At 38.8% G+C, this 15,956-nt stretch overlaps 1 protein-coding gene across 1 annotated transcript; it reads right to left on the reverse strand.

Annotated features, from left to right (window-relative positions):
* Positions 1-7,118: 7,118 nt before the first annotated feature.
* hsd17b3 (hydroxysteroid (17-beta) dehydrogenase 3) lies at positions 7,119-14,743 on the reverse strand. Its single transcript, XM_078250959.1, has 11 exons — positions 14,492-14,743; positions 10,586-10,632; positions 10,176-10,251; positions 9,928-10,035; positions 9,701-9,768; positions 9,380-9,424; positions 8,967-9,001; positions 8,787-8,868; positions 8,629-8,694; positions 8,355-8,504; positions 7,119-8,176 (listed from the first exon to the last, which is right to left on the reverse strand). The coding sequence occupies exons 1-11, from the start codon at positions 14,640-14,642 to the stop codon at positions 8,042-8,044; spliced, it is 963 nt and encodes a 320-aa protein (XP_078107085.1). The 5' UTR covers positions 14,643-14,743; the 3' UTR covers positions 7,119-8,041.
* Between the last annotated feature and the right edge of the window lie 1,213 nt (positions 14,744-15,956).

Genomic DNA, 15,956 nt, shown 5'->3' on the forward strand with positions numbered 1-15,956 from the left:
AAATGTGAAAAAGAAAGAACCCCCCCACCCCTTCATTAGGAAATTACACACCATTTGCCCCTCATTCCTATCCAGTTACCCCGGCAACTGTTAGCTGTAATTTGGGTTAATTCACTGGCTCCTGGGCCCTTCCGTTCCCCACTGTGCATGTCCATAAAAGAGATATAACACAGATGCACACACACACTAAGTTTCTAATGCGGTAACGCACACAGTAAGATAAACTAATCCTCATTTTGCTGGAAATAGACTGTGCAAGAATATCATTATGAATTGCACTGGAGGAAAGCTTGAATCTATTCATTCCCAACACATGTACATAGCTGTAGATGTGAGTAAGTGGTGGAATTATAGACAGAGCTGCATAATTGTTGAAAATAGTGTCCCATCTCCACATTTTGCACAAAAAGATACTTGTCCTCTCTGAACCTGTCCTGTCTTGAGGGTGGGAGAGACAGTATGGAGGGAGGTCTACTCTTTTGCTCCTTTCAGAACAAAAGCAATGGAAAATTGTGTGTTTTCCCATGGAGTAAATATTGAGAGAGCATAGATATAAACGTACGGAAGAAAGGCTTTTCTGAGCCGCCTGGGTCTCTGTTGCACTGCCAAAGGCCTGTGCGTCACTTGATCCATTGTTTAGTGTAGCAAAGTCTCGGTAAGCAAGCGGCTGCCTCCCTGCTCCAGCTGCAGCCTCTCTACTGTTTATGTTTGCAGGGCCCTTCGCCTTGAAGTTAGGCTATACAAGCAAAGCCTAGCCATATGTGAGCACTGGGCCATCAGAGAAGTCACTGGCCTTTTCTTTTCCCTTTTTCGATCTGTCTCAGTCTCTGAAACCCTTCCATTTTTTATTTTTTTTAAAGCATTCTCTTCCCTACCTTTCATTCTCTTTTATCGTCTCTACTTCTGTTCCTCTACCTTCGGTGCTATTTGCTTTCCCTTGCTGACAGTGCAGCCCGTCCCTGACAGCCTGCTCTTTTGGAGAAGATGAAGGGTCGGAATTATCTTCTTGAGTTTCAAAGACCTCCGTCCTGGATGGGAGAGAAGTGGTAGGTATTATTACTCCTGTGAGAAATAATTGCCCCTAAAAAGTTTGTGGGAATGAATCTCCATGTGCTCGGCAGCAAAGTTTGAGAGACAAGGTGGTAATTATGTCACAGAAATATTTCAGCTAGTATAAATATTCAAATATTTATATTGGTGTGTCATACTGACAAGCACAGCATATTCAGGAGATGGAAAACGTTCATAGAGAAAGCCACAAAAGGAAATATGGAGATGAAAATGCAGTGTATGTAATTAGCTATTGGAGTTTTATAGATTTTTTTTTTTCTTCAATAATTCACTCAAATATGATTATCAGCATTATAAGTGAAATGGCGTTCTTGATTCAACAATTACCATGATAGATTGGGTTTTTTGTGTCAAGCATTTAGGTGAATGAGTTCCAGTCTTAAAATTAAACTCCTGGGTCAACTTGGAAAATGATTTATTAGGCGGGTTTAGTGTGTGAGGGTGTGTATGTGTCTGAAGGTTAGTGGTCCTGACCTTGGCTCCTGGGTGGGCTGCGGTGGCTGTGTGCTTGTCTTGGATCATCTCTGGACCCTTCTGTTTACTGAAACAACAAGCAAGCAGTGTCCAGGGAGGAGAGAGGAGTCACACAGGGAGCATCCTCAAAGGCAGCACCTCTCTCCTTTTCTTTCCCACACACACACACACACATACACACACACACACACATACACACACACTCGGAGGTCTGACTACCCACATAAGGTATGGTCACCCTGTGAAATAAAAACGCTGACTTTTCTTTGACCCATTTCTTAATGAATCTCTCATCTGCTAGAGGCGTTAGACATGTTGAAGCCAGTTTGACTTTAATATTTGTGCTAAAATATGATCCCATTGATGGTAAAACCATTATTCTAAGAGTGCAGGAGTCAAGAAGCTCTCCCACATTGATGCTCAGTAATGGAAGCTTTGTTGATAATGGAAGAGAACTATCTTGGCTACTTGTAACCTGCTATTATGAAATATTGACTTATCAACTCTAAGAGCATCATTTGATGTTAGAAATGCTTTGAAAATGGTAAATTAAAAGGTGTCATGAATATGTTTGCAGCATTAAATAGCTTAGGTGAGGAAAGTCCCTGCTCTTGAGTAACAAGGTTAAACATTTTTTGATTTCAGGTGCAGGTGACACACACTGCTCAGGCTATGGCTTTGAAGGAGGTGCAACTAAAGGAACGTTACAGAACACACACCTGGAAATTCCCAGCAGGGGAGAGTAGTGTTTTTACATTACACTTAATTAAACTGGCAGTTAAAAATACATTTTTGACAAGACATTTTTTTTTGTTGCAAATTACTATTACTTCTTTAAGCAACTTTTGTTACTAGGAAAATAAATACAGTAGTATTTCTCCTGAGAGTAACTTTGCTACTTCTACTATGTTTAGTGTGACATAATTGGTAACAACAGACGTCCCATCTGCTTTACAGGAATATTTTCAATGTGTGAGGCTTGATAGCTTCACTTACCAAAGTGCTAGGACTGTTTTTGATAAGATACAGGCTTAGATCATCAATCAAAAATAATATGTCTCTTCATCAGTTTAAATAATGTGTGTGTGTGTGTGTGTGTGTGTGTGTGTGTGTGTGTGTGTGTGTGTGTGTGTGTGTGTGTGTGTGTGTGTGTGTGTGTGTGTGTGTGTTCTGCGTGCTGGAGGCACCATGAAATCTTTACATCTGGTGCCCTCTAGTGACTATATTGAATGTTACATGATCACAGGAATTTCTCATTAGACAGTGAACAGACACACGAGAACACACGATGACCCTGTTTGTGTGTTTTAAATGAATGAATACATTTTACTATATCACATAAACCTTGTTTTTAGAATATGTCATATAGAAATGATGAAGGCTTAAGGATAAAGGGTTTCGTGTGTTGTGCACGCTCAAACATTATGTTTCAGTGACACAAATAGTTTAGTCCACCTTTGAAAAATAGTAAGTGGAAAAGAGTCAGGTCTTTACTGTCAGGTTGCTTATTTGTAAACTGCTTCCCCAGATCATTTCATAACCACAGTAATAAGATTTTGATGTTTTCCAAAGATAACAAGTCTTACTTAGGCTGCAGGCTGCCCCTCTAGGTTTAATTCTGGTTCACAGATGCAATTACAGCTTATAGCAATACTAAAAAAAACTGTTGTATCACTTAACTTAAGTAAGTAGGTATAATTTATTTATAAAGTGCTTTTCACAGACAAAAGTCCCAAAGTGTTTTACAAGGGTATAACACAAAAAACAGCACATAATGAGACACAAAACACAATCAGTTTCACACAATAATACCTGAAAGACCAGGTGCATACTGTTCAACCAAACGCCTGCATGTCTAAACTGGTATGTCTTAATCTGATTTTTTTAAAGAATCCACAGAAACAACAGACTGTAAGAGAAGAGGCAGAGCATTCCATTGCTTAGGTGCTACGGACTCAAAAGCTTAATCACCTCAGGTCTTAAGCCGTGTGCATGGGACAGACAGCAAATTTAACATATTTGGCCTAAAAGAGCGAGTTGGCATGGGTGAAGTAGCTCAGCCACATATGCAGGAGCCTGACCATGCAATGCTAAGTAAGTATACAAGTAAGAATTTTGAACTGAATCAGGGAGCCAGTGAAGAGACTTAGGGGTAATGTTAGACCGTCTATTATTTGACCTAGTGAGCAGTGGTGGAATGTAACAAAGCACATTTACTAAGTACTGTACAAATTTGAGGTTCTTTACTTGAGTCTTTTCATGAAACTTTCTAGTTATACTCCACCACATTTCAGAGAGAAATATTGTACCTTTTACTACACTACATTAATATAACAGCTTTAGTTACTAGTTACTTTACAAATTAGGAAAGCCATATACACATTGTGTAAAGCCGAATGAAAATATCACCGAAGCACGTCAAGCTTGAGCTACCACCTACAGAGCTAAGCATAGTAGTACAGTTAACGTGATGCTACCCACTAGCATGCGGTGCTACTTGCCGACCTGTGGATGAAACCAAATCCCAAAAAATTACTACAGCTCTTGCGAAACGGGTGGCAACTAACTGCAGACCTGTCAGCATCGTAGAGGACTCGGGTCTTAAAGACATACTACGGACAGTAGTTTTCACGGATACACAGCCTGTATGACACGGAGAAAGCAGCCCAACTGGAACAGCTGCAAAGTGCTGCAAACGCTGTCTCATTAACCGGTGATCACTAGACGTCAGTGAGTAATCAACATTATTTAGGAGTTACTAAACACTATATTGACTCTAGTAAGGATAGGGATTTTTAGTTTTTTAGTTAGGTACTTGGAGGAATTGTGCAATAATGACAGATTCACACATTTTTCTTTTGTTTACAGTAAATAAATAATTTCAAATCTTAAAATCAAGTTCATAAAGTCACTTTCTTTGCATTCATTTGATTCCCGATCAAGATACACTGGTAAAAATTGCTTTCGATTGTTAATATGTACTTAAAAACTGTTCTGAAATGCAAAATAATAGAATTTTAATCATGTGATAAAATATGCGATTAATCATATTAACTATAGAAGTTCAGCAATTAATCACGATTAAAAGAAATTAATCGTTTGACAGCCCTAGATTAAGTACTTAGTTGATTGACAGAACAAAATTAATTTGATCGTTTCCAGTTCCTAAAATGTGAGGATTTCTTTGCATTGAGTACTTTTACTTATAACAAACTTTTCTGGAGCAACAACCAGAACCTCTTATCAGCATTGAGCTGTAAAAAATGTTCTGCTAACCAGTCCCTAATAGCCATTAAAAATGGAGCTGATATCATCCACATATAACTGGTATGCAATATTATGTCTGTTTATGATCCCAAGGACAGCAGAGATAAAAAAGAATAACTAGGGCCCCACAACTGAATACTGCGGAACACCACAGGACAGTGGAGAGATATCAGACACAAAGTCTCCAATAGAGACACTAAAACTTCTGTCAGTGAGATACAATGAGAACCAGTCTAAAGCTATGCCTGATATGCCCACCCAATCACGTAACCTCTCAATAAGAATGTAACTGTGTAACTCGCCCATATGAAGACTTAGTTTATTTGGGTATCCACTTTGAAAAAGACACACAATTTCACCCCAAAACATTAATGGTTAATGTGTTGTAGATGAGTATACTTCCTCTTTTGTTGTTAACATGTTAGTACTGATGCCAGGTAGGACAAAGGCACACTGTGGTCATGTCAGTGAACGAAGTACTAAAGTTTTGATCACACTTTGCCTTTCCCAATGTATGTTTGTTTCAAACATGCACTTGCTATAAATCTACAGACTACTCAAGTCAAGAATGATTATATATACAATTTTGAAAGTGAAAGTCACATGATCTTTTAACTTACTTTGACCATTTTGAAATGGTTTGTTATTCAGTTTCTTGTTTAAAGACTATTCTCATGTGACGATTAGTAATTATTTGTCTTTTTCAAGCAGACAGGCCAGGAATGGATCATCTCAACTCAGGGTCACTCTGACCTCCTCTCTCTCTCAAGCCGCTTTTCCTTTTCCCTGCGCTATCTCTCACGGGGAGAATCAGAACTGTCTAAACAGCCCGGTCACCATATGATTAGTGACTCTTTTAGACATCTTAGTAGCACATACTAATTCATGGTTGTGTGAGTCTGTTTCTTTATATGTACGTGCACAGATGTTTGTGCATGCTTTAAACACTATACATCATCCTGTAAGCAGCAGGCTATCAACCTCAAGTCTCCAGGGTATTCTCATTTCTCAGGAACCAGGTAGAAGCTCATCAGTTCTCTTCCGCCTCCAACTGGTTTTGTGGATATAAGAATGGTGACTGACACCACAGTGAAGTCGTCTGGTGGTCTACTCATCTGACCAAATGTTTCCTCCAGGTCAGAGGGGAAGGGAGGATGCTAATGACAGTCAAATGTGTGTGTGTGTGTGTGTGTGTGTGTGTGTGTGTGTGTGTGTGTGTGTGTGTGTGTGTGTGTGTCTGTCTGTGGGAGGGTGACTAACATAACAGGACAGTTCCTTTAGTTTAGCAGATTAGCGCTAGACTCATTATCACTCGTATTCTTTTACAAGATTATGAGGAACTGTACACACACACACACACACACACACACACACACACACACACACACACACACACGTGTTGAGTTATAATTTTCATTTCAGCTTTAAATAACATCGGAATTAATGTTATATAGTCTGAAAACATTCACATGCAATGTCTAAGAAATCCAACTTTGTGGTTTAGGGTGTTTATGGTAAAGGTATGAGGGTTTTGATTGTTAATCTGATGTGGGTCAGGGGGACAAAAAGAAAATAGTAGGCCAACACAAACACGGACTGAAAAGAAATAAAACCTGGGCACTAAAAAGGAAGGGGGACGTAATTTCATGTAGGCTACTGACGTACAACCACGTCTCGCATTGCAAGTTATTTTTGAATGAAATAGACATATGGCATACATGTCTTGGAGGAAGAGGGCCAATTCAGGGTCGGTTTTGAATCATTTACAATCCCGTAATTGTCTCCATCTTTTGAAAGCCCAACTGAAATTGATTCGGTTGTTCCCCCGTCGTCTGTCACTCTCCCTTTTAGCTTTTAGTGGATCTTCTCTTACTTTACTTTTTCTGGGATTGCCCTGCCCCAGTATCAGCCATAACTACAACAGATAACTTCTCAAATAAAATAAAAATACAATTATGCCTATATAAAGAAATCTCCTGCTACCCTTTACTTGGCTGGATACTCAAACACAGGCTTACAACGAAATATGTGACCCATCAGAATGTGTTACTGTGTAGAGTCTACCGTAAATCATTTTGTGACTTTGTGGGAAAAATCGGACCGGGGCAAAGGCATTAATAAAAACTGTAAAAAAAAAAGCATTCTTTTCACTTTTAGTCTTGTTTGCTGTTACAGGTCATTTATGATCATCAGATGGAAAAGTATTTTCAGTTACAGTTTCAGAAACACAACTCGTACTTTAACATGTACATAGAAATGTAGCCTATTTAAGGAAATATACACAAAGGGGGCAAATTGCCAACAAATGACTTCAAACTCAGAGTTTATTAACGGCAACTTTTACAATAAAATGGAACAGATGGATTGACAACAATTACAAGTAAATTGAGTTGTGAAATTGTGATGCCCCTGAATGGCAATAAATTTACACTTAGTGGCCACTTTATTAGGTATTGTACAATCTATTCCAATTCAATACGACAGCTCTGTCATAAATTCCATTATGAAGCTTATTTTGTTCAGCTTTTGTTGACATTGTAGGAAAAGTTATATGTTTATTGCTGAGGACATATAAAGGTGGTGTTGCACTGGACTGCATTATATCCTCCATATTTTTATATATGAGGGCGGCAGAATATTAGAAACACATTTCAGTGTAATATAGTCCAGTACAACACCACCACTAACTATGACATCAATGTTAAAACATATAATTTAGTTAACGCCTCTATGACAGTGTAAATAAAAAACCTAATAACAAAAAAACAAAACATTATAGGCATCATGAAAGTAGACTTTATAGCAGCACAGTTGCTTTGGATCGCATTAGATTGTACAAGTGGTCCTTAAATAGTGGAGTGTATGTTTCTCTATTGCAAGAGTAGACTATATATAGATCTGTATTTGGAATAAGTTAGAGATAGGCCTACATAAATTCCTTCCAAACATTAAGAACTGAAGAAAATAAGACTTAAAAGCACCTTCATTGGTGCTTTCCTGAGGATGGCTTGCCCACAATGGAACAAAATAATGAAACAAAAAGTACTACTGTACAGTAACTAATAATAATAATAATAATAATAGTATTTACTTTAATGACTTACAACAGTCATCACTATGTTTAAATGAAAAACAGAAGACATAGGTTTATCAACGCTAGTTGCATAATTATAATTTGATTTACAGTGTGAAATATTCAAGCTAAATGTCTTTTCATTGCTGTTCCTGGTTATTTATTTTTACCACTTTCAAAAGTTGAACTTGGTGTCCTCTGTGCTGTTTTTTTCTTGATATAGTCTTGTAGGCTGTGTAGCATCAACTCAGAATAGAGAACCTTGAGAGGAATAGACTGCAGTAACCAGCCCTGTATACACACACACACACACAAACACACACACACACACACACACACACAAACACACACACACACACACACACACACACACACACACACACACACACACAAAAGAGACAAATCAGTTTCTTGTCATGTTACTTGGCATTATTTGGCATTATCAGATGGTGGTGCCCGTAAGTTATACCAGAACTATGTGACAGACACTGCCGTGTGTTTTGTCTCCAGCTCGGAGGTACAGCAGGGAGCTTTTTACAAAATCCTCTGGTGACAGCGTCACTATGTTGGTTGATTGGTAACCTGCCAATCGAGTGGAGACCCCAAATGGAGCCACTGTCTGAGAAAACAGGACAGTGACACAATTTAGATTACATTACAACACTTTAAGGTTAATAACAACTCATTCTCTCTTCCTTTGATTTAAATACCTTGAGGTGGAGTCTCAATACGAATTAAAGTACCTGTATAATAATCCCTTTATCTTTGTATTCAGCTTGAAGACCTTGAGAAAATCTTTCCACAAACACCTATGGGAACACGATTTAGAGCATGAGTGATCATACAACATGATTTAGGAAAACTAGATGTGTACTGGTATTACTGGTGATGCTGTATTTACCTTAGATGCAGCATACAGGGTGTACAGGGGGAATGGAATAGAGGCAACTCCAGACGAAATATTCACAATCACCCCTTTTCCTCTGTAGAGGCAGAAAAAAAACGAACAATTGTGGTCTTGCATTTGTGGCCAAAAACTGAATGTAAATCAGCATGTTAGGATTTTATCGTATTCTAAAACCTGTTCTCCATGCCTGGAAGGATTATTTTGCACATCTGGAGGAAAAGGAATATAAAATCAGATTTGAGACAAATGTAAGGGTTGACAGAGTTCATTTGTTTGGGAAGAAAACTAAGAATCCATCACTCACTTTATTAACGATGTTTCGACCTTCATCAGGGAAAGTTCAGACACGAACTATGTTAATTATTGTCTATTTGATATTGTTGACTTGAAAAAGGTCTAAGGACCAAAGCGTTGATAAAATAAATGTTGGACAGTTTGGGGATTCTATTTTTTGTTCCCAGTCAAGAGTTTTTGATACTACACCTGTCACTAAGACTTTATGGTGTGAAATAACTGTTGAAATTGTGACCTGCAGTTCATTTCTTAAAAAAAAACACACACAAAAAACAAGAAATACACACTCTTACCTTGGCCATAGTTTTCACATTGCAGTTTATCACATTTGTAATAGCCTGAAAGCATAAATAAACATGTGTCTGTATTTGATAATTACAGTTAAGATTAAAAAAAAACATTTTAGGGAAAAGTTTGATGATAATTAACACTGTTTGACTGAAACATATTACCACTCAAAGTAATTTATGAGTAATGCAAAGGGAAGTAGGGCATATGGAAAATACGTTTTATGATGAAGAAAAAGTGCTTTTTTTTAGAGCTCAATGATACAATGCATTTTGATAAGTAACACTGTTTACAAGTCAACCTAAAACTGTTAAGGCACCACCAACCTGATCCAGCTCTGCAGACTCAAGGAATTTGCAGGGGATGAAGCTTGGCAGCGTGCCTACATTATTGACTGGGGTAGAAGAAGAAAATAGAAGATCCGTTTTCAAAGGGAGGAAGGAAATCAGCAGCTATTACTATCCTAAATAAGGCCCTTTCCTTGTGTTTGGTGTGTGGCAGCAATTAATGTTTCAATATTTACATGGAATTTACATGAAAAAAAAGATCCAACCTAAAACCCCAATGTTGAGGTCCCTAAGCTGATCCTCAATTTCACTGAAGACATTGTCCTTCATGAAGTCTGTTACTATCACTTTCACCCTCTGCCCTGTAGTATCACCTAAGAAAAATGAAAATGTGGAATCAGCAATATACTCAACATTATTTATTTTAGGGCGGATGACAAACAGCATATTTGTGGATGTAATTCAAGTTTTAAAAGCAGACACAATAAAAAAAGGTAAATACAGAAAGTTTTACCTATTTTCTTAGCCACCTGGTCCAGTGTTACTTTGGTTCTGCTCATGATTACCACGTTCATTCCTTGCTTAGCCAGCTGAGGGATGCAGTAGTGCAGTGATGGATGGTAGAAGAAATAAAAAATGCCAACAAAAATTTGCACATGTGCATCAAATAAAAAACTACATATTTTAACCTGTATGATATTCTGGGCAGGAAAGAAACAGATACAGTCTTTGTTGCCCAGGTATGAAAATAAAAATACGCAAAAAAAAACAAAAACCCTTCTACACATACAAGTTATAATGTGTACCAGGTGTTTTATCTTCGAAATTGTGTTTATTTTTGGTGTCCTATACTTCAATTTCAAGGACAGAAATGTACACATGCAGACACAAGCAGTGCTATCAAAGAAAAAAATAAACACTTACCGCAAATGCATATGCTCTTCCTATTCCCTCTGAAGCACCAGTCACCACTGAAACAGGGATGCAGGGATAGTGTTATGAATGAATGTTATATTATTCTGCAGTTTACATTCTTAACACCAGGGAAACTGTGAATCAGAGATGCACTACACCAAGGACAGTAGAGGAGATGTCATATGTCATATCATTGGAGTACAACACATGGGGCACTTTGCCAAAATAGCTCATTGGCTGGTGCACGCTCCAGTTACATTGCACATGTGTCATACCCCATAGCTCAGAACTAGTGGTGTCATTGGGCCTGGGAATCTGAGGCTACAGCCCCAAATGTTTTATGAATAGCTACTGATCAATTTAAAAAAAAATATATATATATATATATATATATATATATATATATATATATATATATATTTATATATATATATATAGGCTAGATATAGGCTATTTGCACACATTTTATGTGAGTGTAAGAGAGAGGAAAAGAGAGAAAGTGCACCTGTGAAGCTCGACAAAAAACGTGTGTGTAGTTGTCACAGACTCAGACTCAGGACACAGAATACCATTCGATTATCTTTAATGGAGGTCTTGGACAGGGTACAGAAAGTAACAATGGCAGAAAAACTCAGGGAACTTCAATTCAAAAACACAGGCTCAAACTCAGGAAACTTGGATTCCAAAAAACACAAAACTTTGGAGACTTCAAAAATAGTTCTAATAAACTCAAAAGAACACAGGCCAGGAGATAAACATAACTTTTCAGAAGCTAAACACAGGAAGATCTGGCACAGCAGCAAACATGGGAGAGTCCACATGACATATGGAGTCCTATAGTGATGAGACCAGAGGACAACTGGTTAACCTCTGACTCTTAGATGTAGTGAAGTAGAAGTATAACGTAAGATGATATTGAAATACTGAAGTACAAGTACCTCAAAATTGTAGTTAAGTACAGTACTAGTAAACGTACTACATTCCACCACTGTTGACATAACATTTATACATTTGACTGTTTAGTCAATAAATGTTAACTGATAGAAGTGTTTCTACTCAATACTAATAATAACAACTACTAATATTTTTAACATCACAATTCATTTTAATAATCTGGAGTAGTAAACAACATTTACTTTTACCATTTTTGAGGTAAACATTTACATTATTCAATGATTAAGGCATGTACTTTAAATGTAAATAAGGTACCAGAGTGCATTAAAAAAGCATCAAAAAAGAATATTCCCAGGGGACGATCCCCCTGGACCCCCCTACAGAGGTCCGGGCTAAGCCCCCAATTTCTTTCAATCCAAACACTCCTGCTCAGAACCGTTACCCAGCAACTTTAATAAGCCTTGACTACACCATCTCTCTTCCTCTTCTGTCAGACAAATCCCAGGATTGTGTTTGTATTTGCAGTACACCCAACAAATCCTGTTCTAAGAGACTGCACTAATACAGCATGTTCCCCAGTTGCCCCTGATAAAGAATTTGCTGAGAACAAACAAGAACTGTTTGTTTATGTGTGCTCACTACTCTCCCATCTCTTCCTGACCCAGAAATCACAGGTTATTTTCCTCACTCATTGTTAGACATTAGGTAATGGGCATACCATTTTTAAAGCCTGGTTTTCCAGAGTTCATAATAAATTAAGCCAAGAGGACTCTGGATGCCTTGTTTTGAGCTATTGTCATCATGGGAATTAGCCAAATTAATAATTCGAGACTGTCTAGTAACTGCTCAAACTGCATTGCATCTCTGCTTTCTGCTGATGACATGATTATGCTCGCTTCATCAAACTGTGACCTCCTGCAGGCACTAGGGCAGTTTAGTGTGAAGCAGTTGCATAATAATAATAACATAATAATGTCTTCTATTCTTTTTGTAATTTAGTGTTGTCAGTGTCAAGCAATAGTAGCCCCTATTTTAGCTCCTCAATAGCTGCCATTTTCAGCTAACATTATGCTAGCCATGTTTAACAATAACCAGAGCAAATGTAACATCAATAGATTGCTGTTCCTATCAAAAACACATTAGATTAGACTGATTAGTAGTGAAATGCTCCTGCAGACATAGTTTCACAGGAAATTCTCAAATAGTGAATGAACATGAAAGTAAAGAACAAAAATCTGCATTTTTAAAAGAGTCTCTGAGTTCTGTGAACTGCAATGGCCTGTGCAGGCATTTCTTCAAAGAGAAAGAGATACAGACACAACCACTAAAATGTCTATTGACCAATCAATTGGACAACGTTAAGTATCCCAAAATCTTTAACAAAAAATAATCACCATATTGTATGCTGATTTATATCTATAGATGATTGAGCTCCATTAACAGAATCACCCCCCTTGGTGCCCCCACATTTGAAAAAAATGCCGCAAAAAGTGCCCTCTTGTTCTTGAATGCCTCTACAATAGATAAAACATTATAAAGTGCCCTTTAGTGTGCCCTTCCAGTGGAGAAAACAAGATGCAGTGCATTAATGGCTGCCCTTAAGAGAACATGTGTTGCACTAATGGGTGCCCTTAACCAATTGAAACATATAAAATATACATTTTATATATAAGTATAACAAATATAACTATTAGTCTTAAATTATGTTTACTTTATATATACTTGTTGTATTTACTTAATTTTGTGAAGTTGTTCCTTAAAAATGGCAAGTGAAATATACTTCCTACAATTTCTAAGTGTATAAGGCTACTCTACATGCTCGAAAACCTGCATTTCTTTCGCACCTGCCCCTCCGCCACTGCTCCTGACTGTATAGATAATGTCACTCAAGCAGTGGCAACCGTTTCTACAGAAGATAAAAATGGCAGTTCAAGTTAAACACTTAAGCCCAATTCATGTAGGATGTCACATGGCTGTCAACAAGGTTTGTTGTGAAAGGTTTACATCCTTTCTCGTGAAAATATATATGTCAATATAAGGTTTTTCGTAAACTCGGAAGCCAATATTAAAAATGAATGCAGAGGGATGGGCTTGATACAGCCTAGAACATACTGTTCTGATGACTGTTTTCCCCTGTACTGGAATGGAATGAAAGTGGGCTTTAGAAAGAAAGAAAAGATCAGCCCATTATTCTCTTTTTTATTAGGCTTCTTTTAGCACTGTGGGAGACTGAATAACCTCTTCAGAAGAAGCCAAAGGAAATCTCGTAATTTGATGAGGTTGCTCTCGGACGTGCACAGGAATATTTCACTGTAATTAACATACACTGACACTGTCCTCAAGTTTATAGGATGCTTACAAGTTGGATTCTTTGCACCAGCTGGAGAAAGTAATAGTGCTTTCTTAATCCTCCTTCTGTCAACTTACCCTAAAAGCACTATATTGCAGAATGATCTAGGGAAGCAGGGCAGTTTATACTATTGTTAGTATTGTGTGTACTGTGATTGTTTTTTTCTTCTTTTTGACACCAGTGACAACTGTTTGTTTCCCAAGGCAGACAATTAATATTTTTAACTATAACCACATTGGCAGTTTACATTTTGCAGATAAACTTGGAATAAATGTTCTGTTATATTGGAGAAAAGTTTCATTTCAGCAGCAATATGCTTTATAGATGAATAACACATAATTTCTCAGGAAAAGTCAGAACTTATAGAACTTATAGTCAAACATTATGCAAGTCTAATCTTGTGTAACAGTGAAAATCTAAACAAGTCTAGAACTGAATACTCTGTTACAGCCAAATGTATTTTTGCATGCACAGACACATTCTGACACTGTACTTTCACGTATGGTAATGTGCTCATACCACCATAATATTTGCACATTACGACACACACACGCACGCAACTACGCACGCACGCACGCATGCACACACACACACACACACACACACACACACACACACACACACACACACACACACATCCACATGCATAAATGCATGCACACACAACTCACCTGCCCACTCTCCCATTGAGGTGAAAAAAGATTTCGACAGTGGAAACCACATTTTTGGAAAAAGCATCCTGCTGAAAAGCAACAGTTTCACTACATAGCACACAATAACTGCAGTACCAAGAGCGATTAAAAACAATTCCATTAAATCCATGCTTGTCGGGGACAACAACAAACTCTGGCTTTAAGCGTCTCTGTGTTTGGGTTTGCCTGCACTGAGAGAAAGTTTTTAGTTCAGTGTTTCACTAAAAATAAAGCACGACAGAAAGAGAAGAGAATAACACTCCCAGAACACTCCCATTTCACCCCCCCCCCCCCCACCCTCACAGACTCTCACACTACCTCTGACTTGCTTGTAAACACAGACAGAAATAGTACATGTACATTTCCCTCAAAACTGAATAAATGTTGTATGGGGACTTGCAGGATGCCGATAAAACATATTTTCATATCTAGAGGCAAATTTCAGATTTCGAACTATTTGACTATTTTAATTAGAAGCACACAAAGGTTTTTCCTTCACCATTAGCACTGCAGTGTCTGATCAAATGCTATAAATTCATCCATCCATCTTCATCCGCTTATCCGGTATCAGGTGGCGGGGGTAGCAGCTCCAGCAGGGGACCCCAAACTTCCCTTTCCCGAGCCACATTAACCAGCTCCGACTGGGGGATCCAGAGGCATTCCCAGGCCAGGTTGGAGATATAATCCCTCCACCTAGTCCTGGGTCTTCCCCGAGGCCTCCTCCCAGCTAGACGTGCCTGGAACACCTCCCTAGGGAGGCGCCCAGGGGGCTCCTTTCGACGCGAAGGAGCAGCGGCTCTACTCCGAGCTCCTCATGGATGACTGTGCTTCTCACCCTATCGCTAAGGGAGACGCCAGCCATCCTCCTGAGGAAACCCATTTCGGCCGCTTGTACCCTGGATCTTGTTCTTTTGGTCATGACCCAGCCTTCATGACCATAGGTGAGGGTAGGAACGAAAACTGACCGGTAGATTGAGAGCTTTGCCTTCTGGTTCAGCTCTCTTTTTGTCACAACGGTGCAATACACTGAATGTAATAACGCACCCGCTGCGCCGATTCTCCGACCAATCTCCCGCTCCATTGTCCCCTCACTCGCGAACAAGACCCCAAGGTACTTGAACTCCTTCACTTGGAGTAAGGACTCATTCCCTACCTGGAGAAGGCACTCCATCGGTTTCCTGCTGAGAACCATGGCCTCAGATTTAGAGGTGCTGATCCTCATCTCAACAGCTTCACACTCGGCTGCGAACCGATCTAGTGAGTGCTGAAGGTCACAGGCCGATGATGCCATCAGGACCACATCATCTGCAAAAAGCAGCGATGAGATCCCCAGCCCACCGAACTGCAACCCCTCCCCACTCCGACTACTCCTCGATATCCTGTCCATAAATACTACAAACAGGATTTGTGACAAAGTGCAGCCCTGGTGGAGGCCAACCCTCAC

Source organism: Sander vitreus, chromosome 5, assembly GCF_031162955.1.
Source record: "Sander vitreus isolate 19-12246 chromosome 5, sanVit1, whole genome shotgun sequence".
In the NCBI taxonomy this organism is placed as follows: domain Eukaryota; kingdom Metazoa; phylum Chordata; class Actinopteri; order Perciformes; family Percidae; genus Sander; species Sander vitreus.

Bases quoted from the DNA above. Each gene is read 5' to 3' on its own strand.
- hsd17b3 (XM_078250959.1), bottom strand. From the start codon at position 14,642: ATGGATTTAATGGAATTGTTTTTAATCGCTCTTGGTACTGCAGTTATT. The intron at 9,002-9,379 runs GTAAGAGTGTGT...CTTTTCCTCCAG, and splicing joins ATGTGAAAACTATGGCCAAG to ATGTGCAAAATAATCCTTCC. The intron at 8,695-8,786 runs GTAAATACAGCA...GTGTTCCCATAG, and splicing joins CCCTGTATGCTGCATCTAAG to GTGTTTGTGGAAAGATTTTC.